This window comes from Gadus chalcogrammus, chromosome 11, assembly GCF_026213295.1.
Source record: "Gadus chalcogrammus isolate NIFS_2021 chromosome 11, NIFS_Gcha_1.0, whole genome shotgun sequence".
In the NCBI taxonomy this organism is placed as follows: domain Eukaryota; kingdom Metazoa; phylum Chordata; class Actinopteri; order Gadiformes; family Gadidae; genus Gadus; species Gadus chalcogrammus.
The window spans coordinates 23,620,524-23,642,782 of record NC_079422.1 but is presented as its reverse complement, the minus strand read 5'-3'; the positions used below and the strand labels follow the sequence as shown (position 1 = coordinate 23,642,782).

The following is a 22,259-nucleotide window of genomic DNA, read 5'->3' as shown; positions in this document are numbered from 1 at the left end:
TCTTTAAATAGCTGGCTATTTGGATGTGTAAAGCATAGCATGCTCTTCATACTCTTTGTGAGGGAGCCTCACCCTAGCCTAAGCAGATCCCACTCATCGCGGCCTGGAACCCCTCAGTACAACCAGTTAAACCCTTAAATTTGGCGCTTCCGTTTTATTACTTTCTAATCGAATCGTGTGGACCACCGTTGATTAAACACAATGTCATACGCATCAAGACTTCCTGCGTCCTGGAATGACACATTTCCTGCTCGGAAAGTGGAAATTGACCTGAGTTCTCCTGGATTGGCAGTGGGTGAACTGGAAAGACTTTTATTTACTGGCAAAGCCATCTGCAGCCATGCAGATGAAGTATGGCCGAAGCTTTACATTGGAGACCAGTAAGTACCTTTATTCAAATTGTGGAATTGTAAAGGGCACATAAATAGTCTCATGATATGACCCTGATGAGTTCAAATGTGAAAAAGGAAAGGCTCATAAATTCTAATCATATCTGGTGTCAGACTAAGTAACACTAGATCCACCGGGCGCATTCCTAGAAAACTATTTGGTATTCGCTAAACAAACTTGTCATCCACGAGGACTCCACACATATCTGACCTTCCTTTGCATAATTCAATGATTAATAGCTCTCAACTCTTAAGTGAGTGGGATTAGATTTTGTCAAGTAACCTGATACTGCTCATTTAAAACTTTGTTTCACCAGCCTCATATTTTAGTTGGCAGATCAATGCGAGTCTTCCATTGTTTTGTTTGTTTGGACCAGGCATAGTGCAGAAAACCTGGCTGATCTATCTCTGCAGCGCATTACCCACGTCCTGAACGCGGCCCAGTGTCGTCGACACGCTGGGGCTGATTTATACAAGGGTACGAGTATTACATATATGGGCATTGAGGCCCGCGACTCTTGCAACTTTGACCTGAGTCCTAACTTCCAGAGAGCAGCCTGCTTCATAGACGGAGCTCTCGGTAGAGGCGGTGAGTACGCAAAGGTTGCCACTTATGTATTGACGTGTTCTGGGTAATGTTTGTGTAAATATAGAGTCATCGACCTCCCCTCTTGTTTGTCGTAGGGAGGGTCCTCGTCCATTGCCAGGTCGGAGTTAGCCGCTCCGCCACCCTGGTCCTGGCCTACCTCATGTTGAAGCAGAGGCTGACCCTGGTTGAGGCCATATGTGCTGTTAAAAACCACAGGGGGGTGGTCCCAAACCGAGGCTTCCTGAGGCAGCTTATACAACTAGACGGTCAACTCTTTGGACCTCATCAATACAAACATGTTTAGTCCAGCTTTGTTTTGTTCAAATACTGGTGGGACACCATGCAGAGGCGAGGTTCCCCTGAGCGACCGGTTGACAATCTGTCTAAAAAACAGACATTGTTCATGTCAAACATTAGTAGTGACTCATGCAGGGTCAAGGGCAACACAAAAGTATAGCAATGGTTATTTTTTGTATTAGTTTGTAATTGCAAACATCAACTGTGGTCGATCTTCGGGGTTCTTCCTGGAGCATCTGCACGTTGTTAATCCATAATTTTAATCCATGCAATATTGACACACATTATCATTTTCCATCTAATATAGGGACATGAAGCAGAAGGGTGGACGTTTTTCGCTTTTTCAAACCAATAAACTGCAGAATGTGATGATTAAAATCACAATATAAACATAATTAAAGTTTGCGGCTACACTGACTGGTGACTGAGTGTCTATATGTTGTGTGATCTAACAGTGGTGTGGTGCAGGTTGGGGGTATCCCTCCCCATAATAACCCCTTACTGCTCATTACAATGTTTGAGCTGTGAAGAAATATATTTTTCGACAGAGATTAGAGAGAATGTGGATCTCACGAATCATTTAATAATTGTAAGTACTTTTAAATGCTGCAAAATGGTAGAGTGAGAGCGAGAGAGAGCACTGTGGGTTGAAGAATATACAGGATTCAAACGGACCATAGATTCAAACAGACTTTTTCCTGGACCAATACAAGAAGGCAACAAGGCAGCAATCATTAAACAGAGCAAATATGGAGTCATCTGTAAATAGAACAGAGTGAACAAACATTTCAAAGTTCAATTTCTCTGAGCAATCCTCAAAAAGGAACATCTCTCTCTGTGTCTGGGGTAGTAGTCATACAGGCTTCTAAACCGGGAAGGTGAGTGATCTTCCATCCTCCGATCACCATTTAAAGACACAAAAATGTATTCAATTTAATAATGAAAATGTTGGTTACTACTTTTATTATCTAGGTCCTGTGTGCACCTCCTTCTGATCCTTGTCTGCCTAACCCTAAGGAAATGCTACTATTTGGCATCATAAATGTGATCTCAAAATGTGACTTAAGATTCTGAACACATTTAATTATGACCTTTTAGCTTTTGAAACTAACAAACGATTTAGTAAATGCACGAGGGGTCTATGTTTATTCACAATGGTTTCAATCTTCCCGTCATCTTTCCACCTAGTTCACCATGATACGTGCTGCTTTGAGCATCTGGATCCTGTCTGCTGTGGTCTGCTTGGGCAGAGGTGATCATCATGGCGATCATTCCCATGAAGATGGTCATGCCCACCACCACCACGACGAGTCTGATCACAGCACTAGTAACCTCAAACTGGTGTCTTCAGCCAACACAGACTTTGCCACCCAGTTGTACAAAAAATTAGCTGCTCAGAAAGACTTGCAGGGCAAAAACATTTTCTTCTCCCCAATAAGTGTGACCCTTGCCCTGGCTGCGTTGTCTGTCGGGGCCCGTGGGGACACATACCAGCAGCTTTTTACTGGTCTGGGCTTCAACAGCTCTTTATTGACCCAGGCTGATGTAGACAAGGCATTCAAATCACTCCTCACTGGGTTTAATAGGACCTCTCAAGAGGACCTTAGTGCAGGAACGGCCCTGTTTGTGCAGGAAACCTTCAGCCCACGGGCCCAGTTCATGGAGGTGGTGAAGCAGGAGTACCTCGCAGACGTCTTCGCTCTCGACTTCCACAACGCCACAGAGAGTGTGAGCAACATTAATAAATATGTGGCAGAGAAGACCAATGGGAAGATTGAAAAGCTGGTTGAAGACCTGGACCCTGCTACACTCATGTACCTAGTCAGCTACATGTACTTCAAAGGTAAGCACGTTTTAATTGAGTGGTTGGGTCTATGTGTCTGTCTCATTGTTGTGGTCAACTGATTGTGTCTATTCCCCACCCATGTACGTGATGTAGATAAATGGGAGTTACCGTTTGACCCCACGGACACCAAGGAGGACGTTTTCCATGTTGACGAACAGACTCAGGTTCCAGCACACATGTTCTAGTCACAATCGTCCCATAGCTGTGATGATTGGATATCCCATTTTTATATTGTTTGAATTATGATTTATGTTTACACAACACTCTCCAATGACAATTATAAAACGATTTCCGACAGGTTCCAGTACAGATGATGAATATGGAGGAGTCAGTCAACACTTACTATGACAAGGAGAGTTCCACATCAGTCCTGCAGCTGCAGTACAACGGGTCCAGCTCCATGCTGCTGGTGCTGCCTGATAAAGGCTTGGCTGAGCTGGAGGAGGTCATCTGCCAGAACCACGTCAACAAATGGCTCAAGTGGATGCGACGGAAGTAGGCCTACGTGAAAGTCGACAACGCATCTATTTTATATCTGAAGGGGTTAGAATGGAGAGCACAGGCCATCGTGAATTGACCTCAATTAACCCAACTGCAATTTGTTGTAGTTGTTCACAATCATGATTTCCACTGATGCATTTTTTTGAGATCAGACTTTGAAAGTCACTATATATCCCTGTTTTCTCCAGACAAACCGATATATTCGTTCCCAAGTTCTCCATCAAGATGTCTCACTCCCTGAAGAACGTTTTGAGTGAAATGGGAATGCAAGACATGTTTGGCTCTGCCGCCGATTTCAGTGGCATCTCAGACCTGAGGCTGAGCGTCTCCGAGGTGAGGATAGAAAAGCCTTGACTTTTACCGTGACATGTGAACCAGCGTCCATGTTTTTCTCGGTCCAGCCTCCCTCTGATGCTCTGTCCCTCACTCTGCTGCTCTGTTCCTCTGAAGGTGGTGCACCAAGCCACGCTAGACGTGGACGAGGCGGGGGCCACCGCTGCAGCCGCCACCGGAGTAGGGATCACCCTCCTCTCCTTCCGCAAAATCCCTGTCCTGAAGTTCAACCGTCCTTTCATTGTCCTCATCACGGACTCCAACAATGGAAACATCTTCTTCATGGGAAAGATTGTTAACCCAAACATCTGAAGATAAATAATTCCTCTAAAATTAATGAGATATATTTGTTTGACTGTGTGTTTGTGTGGTAAAATAATATGAGGAGGGATGGATTATATATATTAGCATGTTCCCTTTGTGGTTGATATCATGAGTCTTGCGACGTACAGTTGAGCACCAATTAAAAAATAATGGGGGCAAGAATGGAGAACAAAGGGGAAATTATAACAATAAACCAAGAACTAAACAGCCTTGGTTCTGAGCATGAATGAGACAAGTTTTCAGGCTATATTTCTATATTATTGATAATTGATCAATTCAAGTAAACACAGTCATTCTTAAACAATACAGTGTATCAAGAAGGCAACACTCATTACACAAGAGTATATAGAGTGCTGTTTAAATATTAGAACGAGAGTCAAACGCTTCAAAGTTCATTTTCTCTGCTCAACTCTCAAAAGGGAACATCCCTCGCACTCTAGAGTTAGTCAAACTCCTAAATTGGCTTGAAGGGATTTACCAATCACCATTCAAACCCCTCAAAGTCTAGTCTTGTTCTTTACAATAGTTGATAGGACATTCAAATTAAACAAATTGACTATCTTTAGTGAATAAAAACACATTGGCTTACATAATTGACGTGTTGAAATACATGATCTCATATGTAACATTATACTCTACTGACCATTATTATTCTAACTTTTCACCGCTCCCCTTCAACCAATCTTTGTGTGTGTGTGTGTGTGTGTGTGTGTGTGTGTGTGTGTGTGTGTGTGTGTGTGTGTGTGTGTTTGTGAAAATAAATACTGGGATAGAGTTGAATAGCATGCATGGTTTCCTTCTTGTTAATAGAAATGTCCCCCTAAATAAACAAATGCATAACGTTTTTACAATTGAAATATATTGATCTGGAAGCTATTAGGTTTTTGTCAACATGTTTATTTATTCAGCACCATGGTTTGAACGAAGTGCTGTTCATTTTAATTGTAACATTGAGTCAATCACAAACACACACGGAAGCGCACATTTTAAATTGTAGAAAGGTCACTTGAAAGCTGTACGCTCACCATGAATGTAAGATGGAAGTGTGCAATGAATGAGAACCGATGATAATAAAGCATTAAAAAGGTGCATCGCTCGATTGCTTTTTCCTGGAAACATTTCAAAGCATGATGTTCGTCAATCGATTGGATAGAATCTGTGTGGCCTTGAAACATGGCCGAAATAACAAGGGACGAAGTAGCGGAGGGAGACCAGGATGAACCTAATTATAACAAAGAAAGAATCAAATATTCCCCGGAGGAAGAACGAAAACTAGAGAGGCAGCATTTCTGGAGAGTAATCGATGCGTTCAGATACTACAGGTAGGAATAGTCCTGGACAGTAAAGCGCATGAAGCACAACGCACGCTAGCCGCCTCAGACCTCTGGAAATAGAGGCTAGCCGCCTCAGACCTCTGGAAATAGAGGCTAGCCGCCTCAGACCTCTGGAAATAGAGGCTAGCCACCTCAGACCTCTGGTAATAAATGTTAGGCATCCCCCTCAATTCTCTGGTAATTGATGTTTGCCCCAGGCCACCATTCGGACCCAGCCCTCAATGCGAATTGCCACTAAATTCGTTACGTCCTCTTATTCGCTTGTGGATAGCCAACCACAGTATAATCTAAGACACAGCTTTTCTATAGAAATGACTAGTGATCACAAAGCAAAATTTGCATTAAACGATTTGCCATATTTCCATGCAAAACGTGTCTGCATATACTTGGCCAAATGACGTTCCTTGAAGTATTTTTTTATCCTAGTGATGTAGTTGTTCTCCAGCTAGCGTAGATCAACCTTATAAGAGAGAAGACAAAGGAATACCTATAGTAAACATTGCTAGCCTGCATGAGAAGAAAATTCATGTGTCAATCATATACCTTGCGCTGTTACCAATGCTGTTTTTGTTCATTTGTGTCAGCACCCATGTCCACGAGCAGGTGAAACGTGCTCAGCGTCAGTATCGGAGCTTAACCCAGCACCATCAGTCCCTACTGCCGAGTGTCCTTCCCAACCTGACGCACATCAGCCAGTGTGTGGAGCACAACCAGGAGGTCCTCCATGCAATAGTCCACAACTGTATCGACATGTTTGAGAACATGGAGTACGGTGAGGAGGTAGGGTGGAATATATAATAATAACCTTACCGTAAGAGCCAAAGCACAACTCCAGAACCTTGTTAAGGGGGCAGGGAAAATAATGGGGACCAAGCCCCCATCCTCCTTAAAGGAGATTTTTGAGCACACAGTTAGGAAGCAAGGTGCTAAGATAGCCACAGACCCAACCCATGTCCTAAACATGGAGTATGAGCTGTTGCCTCTGGGCAAAAGATACCGGCTCCCATTTTGTAGGCTAAATAGATTAAAGTTCTCCCTGGTACCGCTATCAATTAAGCTACTTAATGGAGGGAGCTTTCCGTGATGGAACAAGTGCAATAACTGGGGGGGCAATAATGCAATAAGACAATAAAATACTTACTTACTTACTTAATATCAGACAGGAAAAGCAAACTATTGTACAGTATTTGTAGTCTAGGTGGGGCTATCCTTCTGGATCTATTGTAAGAATATGAATGCACCCGTAATCTGTAATCCGTATTAAAAGTAGATCCTTTAAACATTATTCAGCTAACGGTACGTTGATCGAAGGTCTCCTGAAGAGCTCTGAGATCTCGACAGATGTAAACGTTTTGGGACATTATATCTCCCTCTCTGTATTCTCCAGGAGGAGTTGAAGAAACTGCGTCCCGCCTCTATCTTTGATATGGATAAACTTAAGTCCACCATCAAGCAGTTTGTTCGAGACTGGAGTGAAGTGGGCCAGGCAGAGAGGGACACCTGCTACCTGCCCATCATCAAGGAGATCCAGAGGCTTTTCCCCAGCGACCAATAGTGAGAGGCTCGCACACACCCTGAACAATTATTCTTCGTATTTTCACTGTGCAAAGTCAAACCAATGTTTCACATAAAATGACAGTGTTATGACTGCTTCAATATCTAAAACGATAAGCTATTTGACATTCAGTTTACTGTCAGGGTTAATTGTCAAATACAATCAGGGTTAATTGTTGTCAGACCAATGTAAACCTGTGAGTGCCTATTATTTTGATTAGAAACTGTAATTTCTCTAAATGAATGATGAAATACTGTCCCAATGCTTGCTATGTGGGATGACAGTATTAACCCATTCCTTTTCATCTGTGTTCTCTGTGTGTCAGTGATGTTTCCAAGTTGAGCGTGCTGGTTCCCGGCGCCGGGCTCGGGCGTCTGGCCTGGGAGATCGCCCGTCTGGGCTACATGTGCCAGGGAAATGAGTGGAGCTTCTTTATGTTGTTCTCCTCAAACTATGTGCTGAATAGGTACGAGTTTACACTCAGGTTATAATGCAACATGCTCTATAAAATATACAGTACAGTATATGACATATATTCTAGATTATATTTATGTATATACTAGTTACAAAAGACCCCTTTTTGTGGCGTTTTTCCATCAGAATTTTTGGCCGTACCCATTACTACCATGCGGCGCTGATACGCGTTTCTACTACCAGTTTAAACGTGATGGTCCACCCGCGAGATGTACTATCTCCGAGGGGCAGCTCTGGTTGCTGTTGGGAGCTCTAGGACCTATGATAACAATTAACTGTGTTCTTAAAAAAGTGTCACTTTTGACCATCAAACTGAATTCCGTCACGGACATCGCCGGTCTGAAACAACACAAATATATGAATTGTCTAATAAAATAATCAATCAGATATTACGTTAGGCTAAAGTATATCTGTAATATGATGTAATCGACTCAAGACAAGCACGTCCTCCGTTAAACAAACAATGTAGAGCGGGAAGCCCGGTTGTGATGCGAATGCAAATCCAAGCAGTGCTGGTCTGCCTCCCGGAGGTAGACAGTCGAGCCGCGTAGAGCTGGGCCGCTATAGTCTGGTGGAAAAAAACCATTGGTTGTTATCAGCTAGCATTCACACTTATTTTTCATGCTAAATGTATGTTTGTTAGTTGCAACACAGAACCTGTTTCATTAGAAAAAATAATTATTACCTTGTAACTATCTATAGAGCACATTTTTTTTCTCTTAAAGATTTGGATTCATTCTCAATAATGGCCATGTTCTGGTTATGTTGCCAGTGGCCCTACTGCTAACAAGTCTTACTTCTACAATTTCTTAAAGCACAATGGCATTTATTGCCATGCCGATTGTTTTGTTTTGTAAATTTTAGCTCCATAGAGAACCATGTCTTTTTTCTATGTCCTAACTGAACATCTGTCCGACATATCATTTGCTTAGAACGACTTTGCTTGCGATCTTCTTACTGCCACTGCCATCCACCCCTGCCCTCTTACCTGTTGGACGCTCACTTCAGGTGCGAGAAGGTGAACTCTCTTACCCTTTACCCCTGGATCCACCAGTTTAGCAACAACAAGAGGTCATCTGACCAGACTCGACCCGTCAGCGTCCCTGACATTGACCCCCAGAGCCTACCCGTTACCTCAGACTTCTCCATGGTAGCGGGGGATTTCTGCGAGGTGTACACAGAACCTGGTGAGAAACGAGGGGCAATATGGTCGAATCCCACACACACCTTATGCAATGTGCCTCTCAAAAAAACATTGAGTGTATTAGAACGGTGTGTTTACCTTTGCATCAAGAGTTTAGGCTTCTGACACTCTTTCTATTTTCCCCTCAGATTCTTGGGATTGTGTTGCAACCTGCTTTTTTATAGACACGGCTCACAATGTGTTGGACTATTTGGAGACCATCTGGAAGGTTCTCAAGCCTGGAGGGGTCTGGATCAACCTAGGTGAGTCCCTCCATGAGAAGCTACAGGCGTGTCACCTCAGCACGTTCTAGGAGTACTATTCCTGGTCAACCACACCAGAGTTCTAAAGGGAGCCATGTTCTACAGTCTGTCCGATTGATTGTGTAAATCATTCCTGCGTGATTTCTGTGTTTCAACAGGGCCATTGCTGTACCACTTTGAGAACATGGCCAACGAGCTGTCCATCGAACTGAGCTACGAGGACATCAGGGCGGCTATCGTTAAGTATGGCTTCCAGCTAGAGGTGAATACAGCTTCGTTAACTTGGGATTGTTTGATCTCTCTTTGAATTCTAATGACCCTTTTATAAAGAAACATAAACAATTTAACATCAGTATTGTTTTCTTGTCCTTTATATTATCCACAATTATTTAAAAAATCGATATAATAATTTGTAATTTTATAATTTGCAATCAAGTTCGCCATCAGAGAGTTGTGTTCTATAAATGGTTTTCCCTCCCGTCAGGTGGAGAGGGAGTCTGTGAAGACGACATACACGGAGAACGACCGCTCCATGCTGAGACACGTCTACGACTGCGTCTTCTTTGTGGCGCGCAAGCCGGCCCGGGTGTACGCCAACGGCGACCGCGAGGAAGACGCCAACGTTGACCGCGAGGAAGACGCCAACGTTGACCGCGAGGAAGACGCCAACGGCAGCCACGAGGAAGACGCCAACGGCGACCGCGAGGAAGACGCCAACGGCGACCGCGAGGAAGACGATGAAGCATGCATCGCGCCGCCGTGTGCAAAGTCCCCGCGGCGAGAGAGCGGGCTAACGTGACACGACCACACACACAAACACACACGCAACGACCGCACACACGCAACAACCACACGCACACAAAGGCACACACACACAACAACCACACACACATACAAGACCGTGCAGACAAACACACACAATGACCGCACACACACGCACAACGGCCACACACACACAAAACGACAGCACACACAAACAACGACCGTACACACACACAACAACCGCACACACCCACAACGACCACACACACACGACTGCGCACATACACACACACACAATAACTGCAGAAACACACAACAACCGCACACACGCCAGACGACAGCACACACAAACAACGACCGCACACAAACAACGACCACACACACACAACGACCGCACACACAAACGATGACCGCACACGCACACAACGACCGCACACACACGCAACGGCCGCACACACACACAACGATCGCACACGCTCACAAACATGACCGCCATCGCCAGAGCTGCCGACTTAAAGCAGCATTGGGGTCAAATAAATGTATTTGAGGAACGCTAAAACGAAACGATCAAAGGAGTATGGACACCATCATGTGATTTTCATTCAGTTTGATTTTTTATCCACACAGTACCTCAAAAGAGAGACAAATTGACCCATCACCTGCCAAACTCCTTCTTTGTTCCGGAGGGATTTTTTGTCTTGAAGTCAATTTTTAATCCGATGTTGAAATACTTTTTGTGCGCATTTTTGTGTTTTTTGGGGGAGAAAATGTATTTGGACTGATTGTGACTTGTGCATCTCATTTACGTATTAAGGTATTTATTTTTCACTGAATCCAGAGAAATATCTCCACAGCCCTGTCATAGGGATACGAAGTTGTTTTAAACTTATTTTGTATGATTGGACACCATTATCAGTACTAATTGTATTTTCTACTATGACTTTGCAATAAACATTAAAGAAAATGATGTGAACCGCATATAGTCTCTTTCGTTTCTCGACTGTGCGTTTAGGTAGCCCGTTCAGATTGTTCACGTGGTAAGTTTTATGTGGGTTAACAGGTGATCATTGTTTCATTTGACAATTAGATGCATCGCGAGTTACCGACGTTAGGAAAATAAAGGCCCGCATGGAGCTGCCATGTGGGCGGGGCTAGCAGATCTCAGCCCTCCCATTGGTCATTGAGACGTTACTCGTTTCCTTATTGGTAACATACATGCGACATCGGTGGCGGCAAGAAAACAGTAGCACAATACTTTATTATAGCCGCGATTTCTGATTCACCGAACACAGCCTTCATGACTAAAAGGCGTGCAGAAGACGCATTGTTTGGCGGAGTTCCTACTAAGACGTGTTATGGTTCACTTTGTAGTCTAGACATGCAACTGAAAGGCAGCGCTACATCTGGGCCAGTTGATCCGCCATCTCTGCAAGCTCTCCTGGGAAGCCGCTGCAGAAAGAGACCCTATTCCCCTGAAGAGGCAGACGTGCAGGAATCAGTTCTTAATCGCAAACCTGCAACGGATGATCCAGGCAATCACGCATTAAACAGTGCAATGGCCGACAGTTCTAGTAGCAGCCGAGATCGGTCGACGTCTCCCACGCGGAACATCGCCAAGAAACGTGCTCGGGATGATGCGGATGTGCCTCAGAAGACCGTTCAAAAAGTTGCTAAAGTAAGTTCATATATGTAACTTGCGGTTCGTCGTTTAGAACAACGGCGTAAAACCATTGTGCACCGAGGCCGGTGCAATAGCATAAATAATCCACTAGGTGCCACTAAAGAGTCGGAGTGGTGGTAATAGTATTTGAGGTGTATTATCTGTGATACTTTGATCATGTATCTTATCAAAATCTTTTTTTCTTTCTTTTTTGCCATCAATTAGGCAAATAACGACAAGAACGACGACAGCGAAGACATCAGTTTTAACTATTTCCAGTTCTGGAGAACCCCTTTGCCTGCCTTAGATCTATCGCTCCTGGAGGATGAAGACTCCAAATCAGAGTCCAGGAAAAATGTGACTGCGAAAGATGGCATGGAAACATGAATATCGTCAACACAAAACCGTCGATACACTAGTCCATAACAATGTGATAAACTGACTTCCCTTCTGTTTCTGCTAAAAAAAAGTCATTGACAACATTCCATGTGTTGAGGTCGCTTCTGAGGAGGCTGCATATTGTTGTTTTGATTTTGGAAATATTCCAGAATTCTTCTTTGGTTCTTCATGTAGACCTACATCTCTTTCAGTCTAGACACAAGTCGAACATCCTATTTTTTTTTTTAACAGTATTAACATAATTCCAGATATAAGTTACAAACAACCGACACAGTCAGACATACAGAGCGATGCGGAAACATAATGCACCCACTAGACTTGAAATACATAAAAATGCTTGCACTCCAAGCCAATCAATTCTGGTTAGTTGTTCTTGTCCATCTTTTGTTGTTTTGATGTGATCTCCAATTCCATATTGCTCTTGCATCATGAATGTAGTTTGGCTGTATTTTGTACATGTATTTCAGATCTGAAAACGTCTTCTTGTCCACCCTTCCCTTTTAAGATGTAAGCGAATAATGCAAACACTTTTTTGAATTGCAGAGATATGATAGACTTCCATTGTTTCTTAACCGGCCGTGTTGAATTCCTTATGTGGTGTTACTGGTCATGGTACTGCTCTTCGTAGAACACTGTCAGGACATTTGTATAAAGTTTTTACAATAAACGTTTTTATCCTCAACTATGTGTTTTTAGTTTTCTTAGCAAGTTGGTTGGAAAACAGTAGCACACAAAAGATGTGTTTTAAGCACATACAACCCTGATATGTGTACGAATCTCACATTCCACCACATTTTACTTTCCACAATATCACTTACAAGTAGTACTTGTAACTACTTTAGGCCTTAACCCTCTGTTTATTAAAATCACAGACACTTTGGTTCTGTCTATTAGGGCACGGGAAGGCAATCCAATGTTAATACTTGTAGCAATTATAAGTTAATATTTACCCACTAAATGGCAGGTCAAACACATGCTGTTCTCATTCCACAATGGAAAATGTCATTTGTGTTTTAAGGTGGGTTATTAACTTGTCAAGGCTGTTTGAAAGAATTTTCTTGACCTTTAGAATAGGGTCTTGTTGCCCGGCTCATTGATAAGATATTAGGCCACCATGTTGGTTAGTTATTAAACTCGAGGTTGTTAATAGCAATTTAGATCGTAAATCATGTAATTCTAAACTGTTAAATGGTTAAATCCCTTTGTAAATTCAGCTTAGTCTCGGTTTGGTTCCCCAGGACCACAGCCCCAGTGCAGTCCTATGTGACCCCATCACGGAGCGTCTGGGCGACAGGGTCCTGGATAACGACCACAGGAGGCCCGTGGATGGGGACGAACGACCCATGACTGGGCCGCACTGGGGTGCTCACGTCCAGGCTCCTCAAAAAGTAACCTGGACTTGGTAACACCGGTCGCAGACGACGTCCCCGGGGCCAGGGACCCGAAGAAACCCATGGTGGCTTTTAAAATAAAAGTAGCGTATAACGCAGAATATTTTTTTTATTGATTATTATTAGCCTGTTATTATTCTGTATCTACTGGGGTCACGGAATATATAAGACCTTATATTGAACTGGGGGTCCACAACTATTGAAAACACCTGATATACAAAAGTATTCACTTAACACCATTATTCCACCACATCTATTAATGAACATATTTGCTTAGTTTACAGGTGTTTAAGTGGCCTTGGATCAAAGCGTCTATAAACGCCCTACATGTTAATGTAAACGTATAGCCCTGTAACGCATGCCTTTCAGCCATGCCTATTGCAATGCTCATGCCTGCGTGTTGTTGTTTTGGGTTGACACACAGACGTGCCCATGTGAACACTGGGCTCACACACACACACACACACACACACACACACACACACACAGTGCTAAGGAAGTGACACTCGGTTTTTCCTTTTATCAATGTTGCAACCAGTCAGGCCTTTGTTTCGGGGTATTCTTATCTGTGGAAATTCCCAGAGCTGATGCATTGAGTGGGCAGAACGAAAGAAGTATTGATGGCAGGTTTACTAGCTTCTCATCGCTGTACCATTTACGATGTTGCAAGAATCAGAGAGCGCAAGTCGGAGACGGATGCTTGGATATTCTGCTGTTGCTGGTGGCTGAACGGGGAAAAGTGACATAATTATGTTCAACGACGCAATGGGCTTCACTGGAAAGGTCACCTCAACTATACTACAAGTTTGGCTTTAGATTCAGACGGCGAGGTAATTTAATGCCCTCCAAACTTTTAAACAAGTTCACTTTTTCTTTATTTTTAGACACGGAGATCGTGGATTGAAGAAAGCTTCTCCAAAAGAGACTGTGTGCATTTTATTCCTTCCACGCGGGAGCCACACCGGTAAACGAACTCTTAGTTTAACACAACCAGTCTCAGAGAATGTCTAAAAGAGATGTTTAAAATATTGATTCCTGTGTATTACAGATGTGTTCCAATATGCCACGTTTGTCAAAACCTGATCAGGTAGGCTATGATATTTTATGTTCATAGTTTTTATATCTGTTGTTATATTTTCCCTCTATACAACTTATTAATTAGTATGTACAGTATATTAGTAAACATTCGATATTGTCTGATTGTAAAATGTTGGTCTTGTATGGTCAACATTTCAGCGCCACACTTTTTGGCAAGTCCTGTTTCAACAGATCCTTGGACTATAGTCCTAACTAGACTCTTCCTCTGCACTGCTCAGATGCTGCTGTGGACGCCTAATAGGGGAGCATTCCTGGCAGTATTCCTGCCCCCGGATATCTCTGGTTCCCGGACCTGGGCCGGAGGTGGAGGAGCACTGGTCCACAGAGTGCCACACCATAGCCAGCCCCACCGATTCCTATGGCACCATAGACTTCCAGGATAGTGCCGCGCGGGTCTGTCGCGCAAAGGTGGGTTTGAAATAAGTCCAGACCCCTCAAAGGAGTGAAAATATTGAACTATCATTCAGTATACGCCGTGCAAACAGGGGACGTGTTACTATAATAACTAAGGGTGCACTCACACTAGGCCATCTCTACCGTGCCCAAGTCCGTCTCACACATGTACCGTGCTCAAGTCTCGTTTTCGCCCCTTTTCGCCCGTTTACGCCCGTATAATCAAGGCGCTGGTTCTCCACAGAAAAAAGTGGGGCGCATCAAGCCTGCGCGCACACAGCCTGCGCGCTGTATACAAACATTCAGTCATGAGGAGATTCAACCTTTTAAATTGAGCAGAAATACTTTTTAATGTACAGTTAGTAATTACATTGATCAAGGGGCTTTATTTAAAGCTACAAAAAGAATACAAATAAAATAATATATAAAAATGTCAACGCAACTCTGTCCCCCAGCTGGTGGGGGGGTAATGACGTCATCGTTTGCGTTTCAGGCGTCCACACGAATCCTCCTAACGAAACCGCATTCGCCGCATAGATTTGAAACCACCTCCGAGGGTGGTTTCAGAAATGTGCGGTTTCGTGATTATCTCATGATTATTTAGTTGACTAGATATCTTTGTTGAATTGTCATTGAATAAGGCAATAGCACATGTGAGGGAGTGTGTTATATCTTATACATAGCAGTTCAACAATTATGTAACAGTAATGAGCAGAAACAGATTTAGATTTGTTCGTTAAATTAATAATTTATTTGGCACTGCCAACACAAACAGTTCATGGACTTGGAATGGACTGTTGCCAAACAGAGCATAAACATTTTCCTGCCAACTAGTTGGCTACATTTATAGGTCTTCACGTTACTGCAGGAGAGCTGTTGTTACATGAATTATCTGTACATTTCCATTTATTGGGCAGCCAGGCAGTGAAATTAGAGTCTGTTGACATTCGCTTCGGAGGCTTGGTTGATTCCGATTACCTTACAGCTATCATCGTTAATGTAGTTAAAAGTTATTCAAAAACACCTGTTAAGTCGAGTTATACCTTTTTGTAAATCCCAGTGCTGTTGTAATCTGTAATCTGTATCAGCACCCTTGGAGCCTCTGGTTCAAATTGGTCATAACTGTTATAACTACTACTAACTAGGATGTAAAATATATAATTGTATATTATGTATTATATAATGTGTAATAACTCTCAACCCATGTTACCAATCAGTCATCCGAAGTCCTAGTTTTCTAGGAGAGTGAGAACAAGGAACCAACAGGCTCGTCACATGTGCTGTACAAAAACCATTATAAACGTATACCGGTCCTTTCCTCTCCAGTACGTCCGTGTGTCGGTGGACTCCAGAGCCGACGACGTTCTCCAGCTGATGCTGAGCGAGTGGCAGATGGACCGACCCAAGCTGCTGATCTCCGTCCAAGGGGGCTCCGAGAACCTCATCCTACCCCCCAAGGTCAGCCGGGCCTTCAGCAAGGGCCTGCTCACGGCCGCCCTCAGCACCGGTGCCTGGATCCTCACCGACGGGATCAACACCGGTACGAGTCGGGAACCAACAAAGCTAATCAATAATTGTGGATCGATTTTTTATTTTATTTTATTTTTTTTGCTCAGACGGTTTTCATGATTTTTAAAGCATTCATTGTCTTGACTCTCATTTGGAACCAAGGCCATCCTTAGGAACTGGTGCTCAAGTGGAGTTAATGTCACACAAGATCCTTACGCATGCTATGATTGTATTAATAATAAAGTCCTCGTTCAACGGCACGGTCCAGGCGTCTCCAAGTACGTGGGCGAGGCCCAGAAGAAGTTTGGGAGCCACAACCTCAGGAAGAGGAACACGGTGGGGGTGACCCCCTGGGGGATGATCAACAACAACAACAATGACCTCATCGGCAGGGATGTGAGTTTGAAACCCATCGCTCAATCTGGTTCGACTATAGCGCGCATCACGCTTCATTCGGGGAAGAAGTTCGGCATACCTCGCCATTCTTGTACTTGTTGCACCTCAAAGAATTTTTTACTTGCAACAATCGATGATCGCAATGCAATGTTGTGTATGATTATTCAGAAAATCAAGGGGGCTATGATTTATTTATTTATTTTTGACCTAATGTCCCTTTTCTCCACAACGACTTCATATTAACTAACGGCAAGTTCGGTGACCCAAACGCGAGAGTCCGAAACAAATATGTCTAGAAAGGACTTTTATTTTATCTCGGCCAGCCGACATAACATATCATTTTGTAGTATACTGACCGCTTCAGTGTATCTCTCTAGCACCTTCTACTGTCATTCGTTCTTGCCCTTCATGCGGTCTCTCTTGTCCGGTTGTTAGGTGCACCGGCCCTACCAGTCTCTGGGAAACCCTCTGAGCAAGAGAGACTGTCTGAACAACTTTCACTCCCACTTCCTACTGGTGGACGATGGCACCATAGGGAAGTATGGGTGCCAGCACGGCTTTAGAAGGCGCCTGGAGAAGCACATTCAACAGCAGAGGATACACCCTCGTGAGTTGCTTCCTATGTGTTTCTTGTCCATTTATGTTTTTTTTCACATTTCTATATTTCAATTGGCTGAGTGTGCTTTAGTGTTTGTAATTAAGTGCTCGCAACTGAAACAATTTCCCTCAGGATCATAAAAGTAATTTTAATCCGTGGGTTGTGTGGGTTTTTGCTTGAAAAACGATTTAGTTGAAGAGCAGATTTACTAGTGTGACATCTCATCAGATTAACCATTTTATCTCTGTACCCCCCACCATCTCATAGGCATGAACCAGGGAGTGCCTGTGGTGTGTGTGGTGGTTGAAGGAGGTCCAGCCGTGGTCACCACAGTGTTGGACTACGTCAGCAGCAATCCTCCCGTGCCTGTGTTTGTGTTCGAGGGATCGGGCAAAGCCGCAGACCTGCTTGCCTTCTTGCACAAGCAGACCGCTATGGATAGGTATTCGTATGGGATATTTGTTTTAACTTATCGGGCTTGCATTGAAGATCTGGCCTGCGAAATACAGCTCTACATACTCTATGTTATGTGTGTTGATAGACAGCTGGATGCTGACCTTCAGGAAGACTTCCTGGATAAGATTGGAAAAGAGTTTGGAGTGGACAGTAAAGAAGCCTCTGACATCTTTTATCTGCTTCTGAATTGCATGGATTACAGGCTGTCGGTTAGTAGAGGAATGGGTGTGTTTTACAAATGGAATATTTGAATATTTCCCTGAAATGATAACCTTTTGGTTCATCCATCTTTGATCGACTGAATGCACAGATCACCATCTTCGACTCAGAATCCAAAGACCAACAGACGACAGATTCGGCCATTTTGACTTCTATACTCAAGGGTATTTCTATTATACATCTTCGTTTTGATATTACTGCAAAAAGCTAATTCATTGTTTCCTGTCAGGATGCAAAGAGAATTTCAACAAATATGACAAAAAATGCTTTTGAAATAAATCGCCTACCCCAGCTTTAAGTGACCCATCTATAGCGAAAACAGCATGGTTAAAGTCCCCATTTCGGCTGTGCTCTCTCTTCCCTATGATCAACAGGCACCAACGCCAGTCCTGCAGAGCAGCTGGGCATGGCACTAGCATGGGACAGACCGGATATTGCTAAGGACAAGATTCTTGTGTATGGGCAGTACTGGCAGGTGAGCGTGACCGGATTCTCCCCTCCAGACTACAATAGCATTGTGCTTCTAAAGTATAATCCATAGATTTCATATCGTTGGCCTCTATGCATTATTGCCAAAGTCATATTTTGGCCCAACTCTACTCTCACCTCACTGCACCTCATTGGCTATATCTTAAGCCAATCAGAGTGCTTTTTACATTCCATAATCCCTATCTGCCTAAGTGATCTATTTGACTTAGGCGTTATTGACGCTAACTACAAGATGAATCTTAAAACTAACTGAGGCTATGATGCTGTGAGGCTATTGCTATGATTGTGCTGCTCCAGTCCACTCTAACCTGACCCTCTGTGTTGCCCAGAGAGTCCACTCTAACTCGACCCTCTTTGGTGCTCAGAGAGACTCCCTTGAGCAGTCCATGCTGGACGCCCTGGTCATGGACCGCGTGGCGTTTGTCCAGCTGCTCATCGACAACGGCATGACCATGAGCCGGTTCCTCACCGTGGAGCGCCTCGAAGAACTCTTCAACACGGTACTCAAGACCAAGAAACTGCTTGCTAGCTTTTTTTTTCTTTCCTTCGCTTGTTCTCTTCAACTGCTTCCCAGCTTATCTCTGTCATTCCTTGGGCCTGCCACAGCGCATTTTACTGTAAACAGCTTGACTCAGAGGATGTTGGGAGATCTTAGTCACAATGCCCTCCATGGAGATTTGTAAAACAACAGCACGTCCACACACAGAGGATGACCAACGCTGTCCAGAGTAGGGCAATATTGTGAAGTCTTCTGCCATTCACATACTCAGATAAGACCTTATATTCATGAATAGGGCACTCCATGGAGGGAATCGCGACTAAAAGGTTGTAACATATCAACTCTAAGTCGCTTTTGGCTAGCTAGCGTCCACTGCTAGTAGGAATCAGATAACGGAAACCAAGTGGGAAAATGGTTGAAAAGTGGTTGAGCTGGTGATTTGTTCGTCCTGATTGTTTCCCCAGCCCAGTGTTTCAGTGTGTCTCGCCGGACACTCTCTTTGTCTCAACTTGGCTCTCCCTCATCGCCGTGTAAACAGAGGAAATGCCAATTGTTCATTTCCAGGCCCCCAGGGGCATAGAGCTTGACTCACATTTAGAAACTATGGCTGGACTTCACTCTTAACCATAATAATAATGGTTCATATAATTCATATAATAATAATCAGTCAACTTTAATGGGAATTTCCATAATGCATGATTTTCTCAAGACACTAAGACGAATGTAAGCTCTGAGTTATTATCTAGTTAGTAACCATTTCACACTTTGAGCCTTGGGGTCGCGGGGGGGGGGGGGGGGGGGGGGGGGGGGGGGGGGGGGGGGGAGTGAGACAGCCTCGGGTGATTCACAGCTACACCATGAGCTCCATCCTGGGATGCCTGAAGAGAGTAGGGGCGTCAGTGTCTGCAGTGTGCCCCCTGTTGGGGGCTCACTTCAACGCTTCAGGCTTTGATTGCTGAGTGGCCTCTCTGTGCAGAGACAACTTTTCTTTATACAATTTTTTCCTTTTTGACCATAAACTTCTCACGTATTCAGATTCACATTGTCGATACAGTTCAAATAACGTCCACCACAAAGCCTTTTCCAAAGAAAGGAGTTCTTGGGCAATTCATCTTTTGTTCTTCTCTATAGTTGTGTTCATTTTTCTTTTGGTCCACTGCTCTGAGACTCTTTACGTGCAACCCTTATCTTTCCCTATCTCCTCAGTAGTGACTCATTATTAATAAGGGTTGATTAATAACCTATTGATAAGAAGTCCCTCAAAAAGAGAATCAGCCCCGTTATTCATATGAAACAAATTTTCTTACTAATTTTCTTATTTAGTTCGAAAGTCAAGTAAAATACAAATGTAATTGTTTCTTTCAGCCACAGGCCTCGTCCGACTGTTTTCTCCATCACCTCGTCGCAGATGTGAAACAAGTGAGTGGCCCTCATTAGTTTTGACTCAGCTCCAGATCCCGCTAGTTTAACGTAACCTACCGCACATGGATCCCCCTCCATCTCCGTCACGTAAACCTTACGACGATACAATCTTAAAGGGGACATATTATACCACCAGGTTTGATTGTGATTAGCAAGTACAAGCCATTTTGAAAATGTGCAGCTTCTGACATCACAGGTGGGCGAGTCCACCTAGACGTGCGCTGGATAGATCAGTCTACCAGCCTACCCAGTGGACTGTGGCAAACGTTGGTCATCTATCCATCATTCATCTAGGTGGACACGCCCACCTGTGATGTCAGATGCTGCACAAGCTGCACATTTTCAAAACAGCTTATAATGACTAATCACACTCATACCTGGTGGTCAAATATGTCCCCTTTAACGACCGATGAATTCCCATGAAAGCAGCAGGAAGGTTACCCAAACCAGCGGTCCCCATTTGCATGTGTGTCGTGTGTGTGTGTGTGTGTGTGTTTGTGGTCAGAGCTCCATGCCAAGAGGGTACCGTCTCACTCTGGTCGACATGGGCCTGGTGATAGAGTACCTGATTGGAGGAGCGTACCGGAGCATCTACACGCGCAAGAGTTTCAGAGCGGCCTACAACCTCCTGAAGATCCAGAACAAAGTGAGAAGGAAAGCAACACGCCGTTAAGAACGCCATTAAGATGATTCGATGAGGATGTACATAAGGGGGGCAGTGTAGGACAGTGGTTCTCAAAGTGGGGTCCGCGTACCCCTTGGGGGTACTTGGGGGTACTACAGCGGGTAATTTTTTCACCTTGAACAAGTTTCAATTGTAAAAGCTAGACAAAAAAAATCATTGAATTTGACAAGTGGTTAAAATGTAAATCTGAAAACAAAGATATAGGAGAATCTTTATTTTTTCTCCCAAAATGATTTTGTGCCTGTGAAGGGGGTAAAAATATCTTAAAAGGGGTAAACTAATAGAACAAGTTTGAGAACCACTGGCCTAAGGGCAATGGGTTCGACCGTAAGCGGAAAGGTACAAGGTTGGAATCCCAATGTTCACAACGGTCTAGAGCAAGATGCCATTACCTATTGAAGCTCATCACTAACAAAACAATCACTGTGAACCACTTTGGATAAAGTGATCTGCTAAATGACGAAACAGCATGTACGTACCGTCTAGACACACATTGTTTTATAAACAATGTGTGTCTATCTTGGATGCCTATCTCACCTCACCTGACCGCTTTGCCTGTGTTGACGCAGGAGAAAGCCCGGGGTAGCGCTTGCTTCCTGTCCAAACCGAGGCGAGTGCTGACATCCAACCCCCCCAGAGTCCCACAACGGCCTCACTTCTTCAGAACCGCTCAGCCGTACAAGTGCAAGGTGGGCGGGGCGAGGCCGACACACAGACACAACTGTCGAGTCACACTTTGCTGCTCGCTTGGTTGATTTCCGTTGCCCCCTTTTTGGAATTCAGCTGTCTATATTTAGTCCTAATACTCCTTTAAAAGGAGCTATTGTTACGCAATGGAAAAGTTTTATACTTGTGCTGACTTTTACTGATCAAGGCATTCTAGTGTCTACTATCTAACATGCGTCTACACGTCTAAAGTGTTAACTCTGTGTGGCTTGGCTGTGTCTACCCCCCCCCCCCCCCCCCCCCCCCCTCGCTCAGGGGACAGACCCGTATCCCGGCAACCAAGAGGCGATGGCGTCGGCGGCCACGGCCGCCGACGTCACGCGCCTCGTGCACTTCAACTTCAACGACCTGTTTGTGTGGGCGGTGCTGCAGCGCCGCCAGCAGATGGCGCTGTTCCTGTGGCAGCATGGCGAGGAGGCGCTGGCCCGCGCCACGGTGGCCTGCAAGATGTACCGCTCCATGGCCTCTG

At 44.2% G+C, this 22,259-nt stretch overlaps 5 protein-coding genes across 5 annotated transcripts in view; all 5 read left to right on the top strand.

Moving 5' to 3' along the window:
• The first annotated feature begins 6 nt into the window (after positions 1–6).
• Positions 7–1,957, top strand: LOC130391502 (dual specificity protein phosphatase 26-like). Its single transcript, XM_056601688.1, has 3 exons — positions 7–380; positions 767–978; positions 1,074–1,957. Exons 1-3 carry the CDS (start codon positions 202–204, stop codon positions 1,280–1,282), a joined length of 600 nt encoding a protein of 199 aa, XP_056457663.1. The 5' UTR covers positions 7–201; the 3' UTR covers positions 1,283–1,957.
• A 111-nt stretch (positions 1,958–2,068) lies between these two features.
• Positions 2,069–4,997, top strand: LOC130391499 (serine protease inhibitor 2.1-like). The gene is made up of 6 exons (XM_056601685.1): positions 2,069–2,153; positions 2,464–3,118; positions 3,215–3,285; positions 3,420–3,616; positions 3,811–3,955; positions 4,073–4,997. Exons 2-6 carry the CDS (start codon positions 2,470–2,472, stop codon positions 4,265–4,267), a joined length of 1,257 nt encoding a protein of 418 aa, XP_056457660.1. The 5' UTR covers positions 2,069–2,153; positions 2,464–2,469; the 3' UTR covers positions 4,268–4,997.
• Positions 4,998–5,435: 438 nt separating this feature from the next.
• carnmt1 (carnosine N-methyltransferase 1) lies at positions 5,436–10,911 on the top strand. Its single transcript, XM_056601684.1, has 8 exons — positions 5,436–5,601; positions 6,198–6,393; positions 7,001–7,167; positions 7,494–7,634; positions 8,651–8,829; positions 8,975–9,088; positions 9,247–9,350; positions 9,573–10,911. The coding sequence occupies exons 1-8, from the start codon at positions 5,453–5,455 to the stop codon at positions 9,885–9,887; spliced, it is 1,365 nt and encodes a 454-aa protein (XP_056457659.1). The 5' UTR covers positions 5,436–5,452; the 3' UTR covers positions 9,888–10,911.
• A 108-nt stretch (positions 10,912–11,019) lies between these two features.
• wu:fa19b12 (uncharacterized protein LOC560551 homolog) lies at positions 11,020–12,610 on the top strand. The gene is made up of 2 exons (XM_056601689.1): positions 11,020–11,525; positions 11,736–12,610. The coding sequence occupies exons 1-2, from the start codon at positions 11,148–11,150 to the stop codon at positions 11,895–11,897; spliced, it is 540 nt and encodes a 179-aa protein (XP_056457664.1). The 5' UTR covers positions 11,020–11,147; the 3' UTR covers positions 11,898–12,610.
• A 1,190-nt stretch (positions 12,611–13,800) lies between these two features.
• Positions 13,801–22,259, top strand: part of trpm6 (transient receptor potential cation channel, subfamily M, member 6) — a 27,718-nt gene continuing 19,259 nt past the window's right edge. Inside the window, exons 1-16 of the mRNA XM_056602141.1 lie at positions 13,801–14,083; positions 14,185–14,264; positions 14,349–14,387; positions 14,617–14,806; positions 16,118–16,331; positions 16,569–16,696; positions 17,132–17,303; positions 17,562–17,736; positions 17,836–17,959; positions 18,061–18,133; positions 18,344–18,444; positions 18,824–18,958; positions 20,323–20,376; positions 20,885–21,025; positions 21,634–21,753; positions 22,046–22,259. The exon at positions 22,046–22,259 is cut by the window's right edge and continues 58 nt beyond it. Of these exons, the coding sequence (XP_056458116.1) occupies positions 14,051–14,083; positions 14,185–14,264; positions 14,349–14,387; positions 14,617–14,806; positions 16,118–16,331; positions 16,569–16,696; positions 17,132–17,303; positions 17,562–17,736; positions 17,836–17,959; positions 18,061–18,133; positions 18,344–18,444; positions 18,824–18,958; positions 20,323–20,376; positions 20,885–21,025; positions 21,634–21,753; positions 22,046–22,259 (1,993 nt within the window). The 5' untranslated portion in view covers positions 13,801–14,050. The remainder of the gene's footprint in view (positions 14,084–14,184; positions 14,265–14,348; positions 14,388–14,616; positions 14,807–16,117; positions 16,332–16,568; positions 16,697–17,131; positions 17,304–17,561; positions 17,737–17,835; positions 17,960–18,060; positions 18,134–18,343; positions 18,445–18,823; positions 18,959–20,322; positions 20,377–20,884; positions 21,026–21,633; positions 21,754–22,045) is intronic.

Bases quoted from the DNA above. Each gene is read 5' to 3' on its own strand.
- LOC130391502 (XM_056601688.1), top strand. From the start codon at position 202: ATGTCATACGCATCAAGACTTCCTGCGTCCTGGAATGACACATTTCCT. The intron at 381-766 runs GTAAGTACCTTT...TGTTTGGACCAG, and splicing joins AAGCTTTACATTGGAGACCA to GCATAGTGCAGAAAACCTGG. The intron at 979-1,073 runs GTGAGTACGCAA...TGTTTGTCGTAG, and splicing joins CGGAGCTCTCGGTAGAGGCG to GGAGGGTCCTCGTCCATTGC.
- LOC130391499 (XM_056601685.1), top strand. From the start codon at position 2,470: ATGATACGTGCTGCTTTGAGCATCTGGATCCTGTCTGCTGTGGTCTGC. The intron at 3,286-3,419 runs GTTCCAGCACAC...GATTTCCGACAG, and splicing joins ATGTTGACGAACAGACTCAG to GTTCCAGTACAGATGATGAA. The intron at 3,956-4,072 runs GTGAGGATAGAA...GTTCCTCTGAAG, and splicing joins TGAGGCTGAGCGTCTCCGAG to GTGGTGCACCAAGCCACGCT.
- carnmt1 (XM_056601684.1), top strand. From the start codon at position 5,453: ATGGCCGAAATAACAAGGGACGAAGTAGCGGAGGGAGACCAGGATGAA. The intron at 9,089-9,246 runs GTGAGTCCCTCC...GTGTTTCAACAG, and splicing joins AGGGGTCTGGATCAACCTAG to GGCCATTGCTGTACCACTTT. The intron at 9,351-9,572 runs GTGAATACAGCT...CCCTCCCGTCAG, and splicing joins AGTATGGCTTCCAGCTAGAG to GTGGAGAGGGAGTCTGTGAA.
- wu:fa19b12 (XM_056601689.1), top strand. From the start codon at position 11,148: ATGACTAAAAGGCGTGCAGAAGACGCATTGTTTGGCGGAGTTCCTACT. The intron at 11,526-11,735 runs GTAAGTTCATAT...GCCATCAATTAG, and splicing joins CCGTTCAAAAAGTTGCTAAA to GCAAATAACGACAAGAACGA.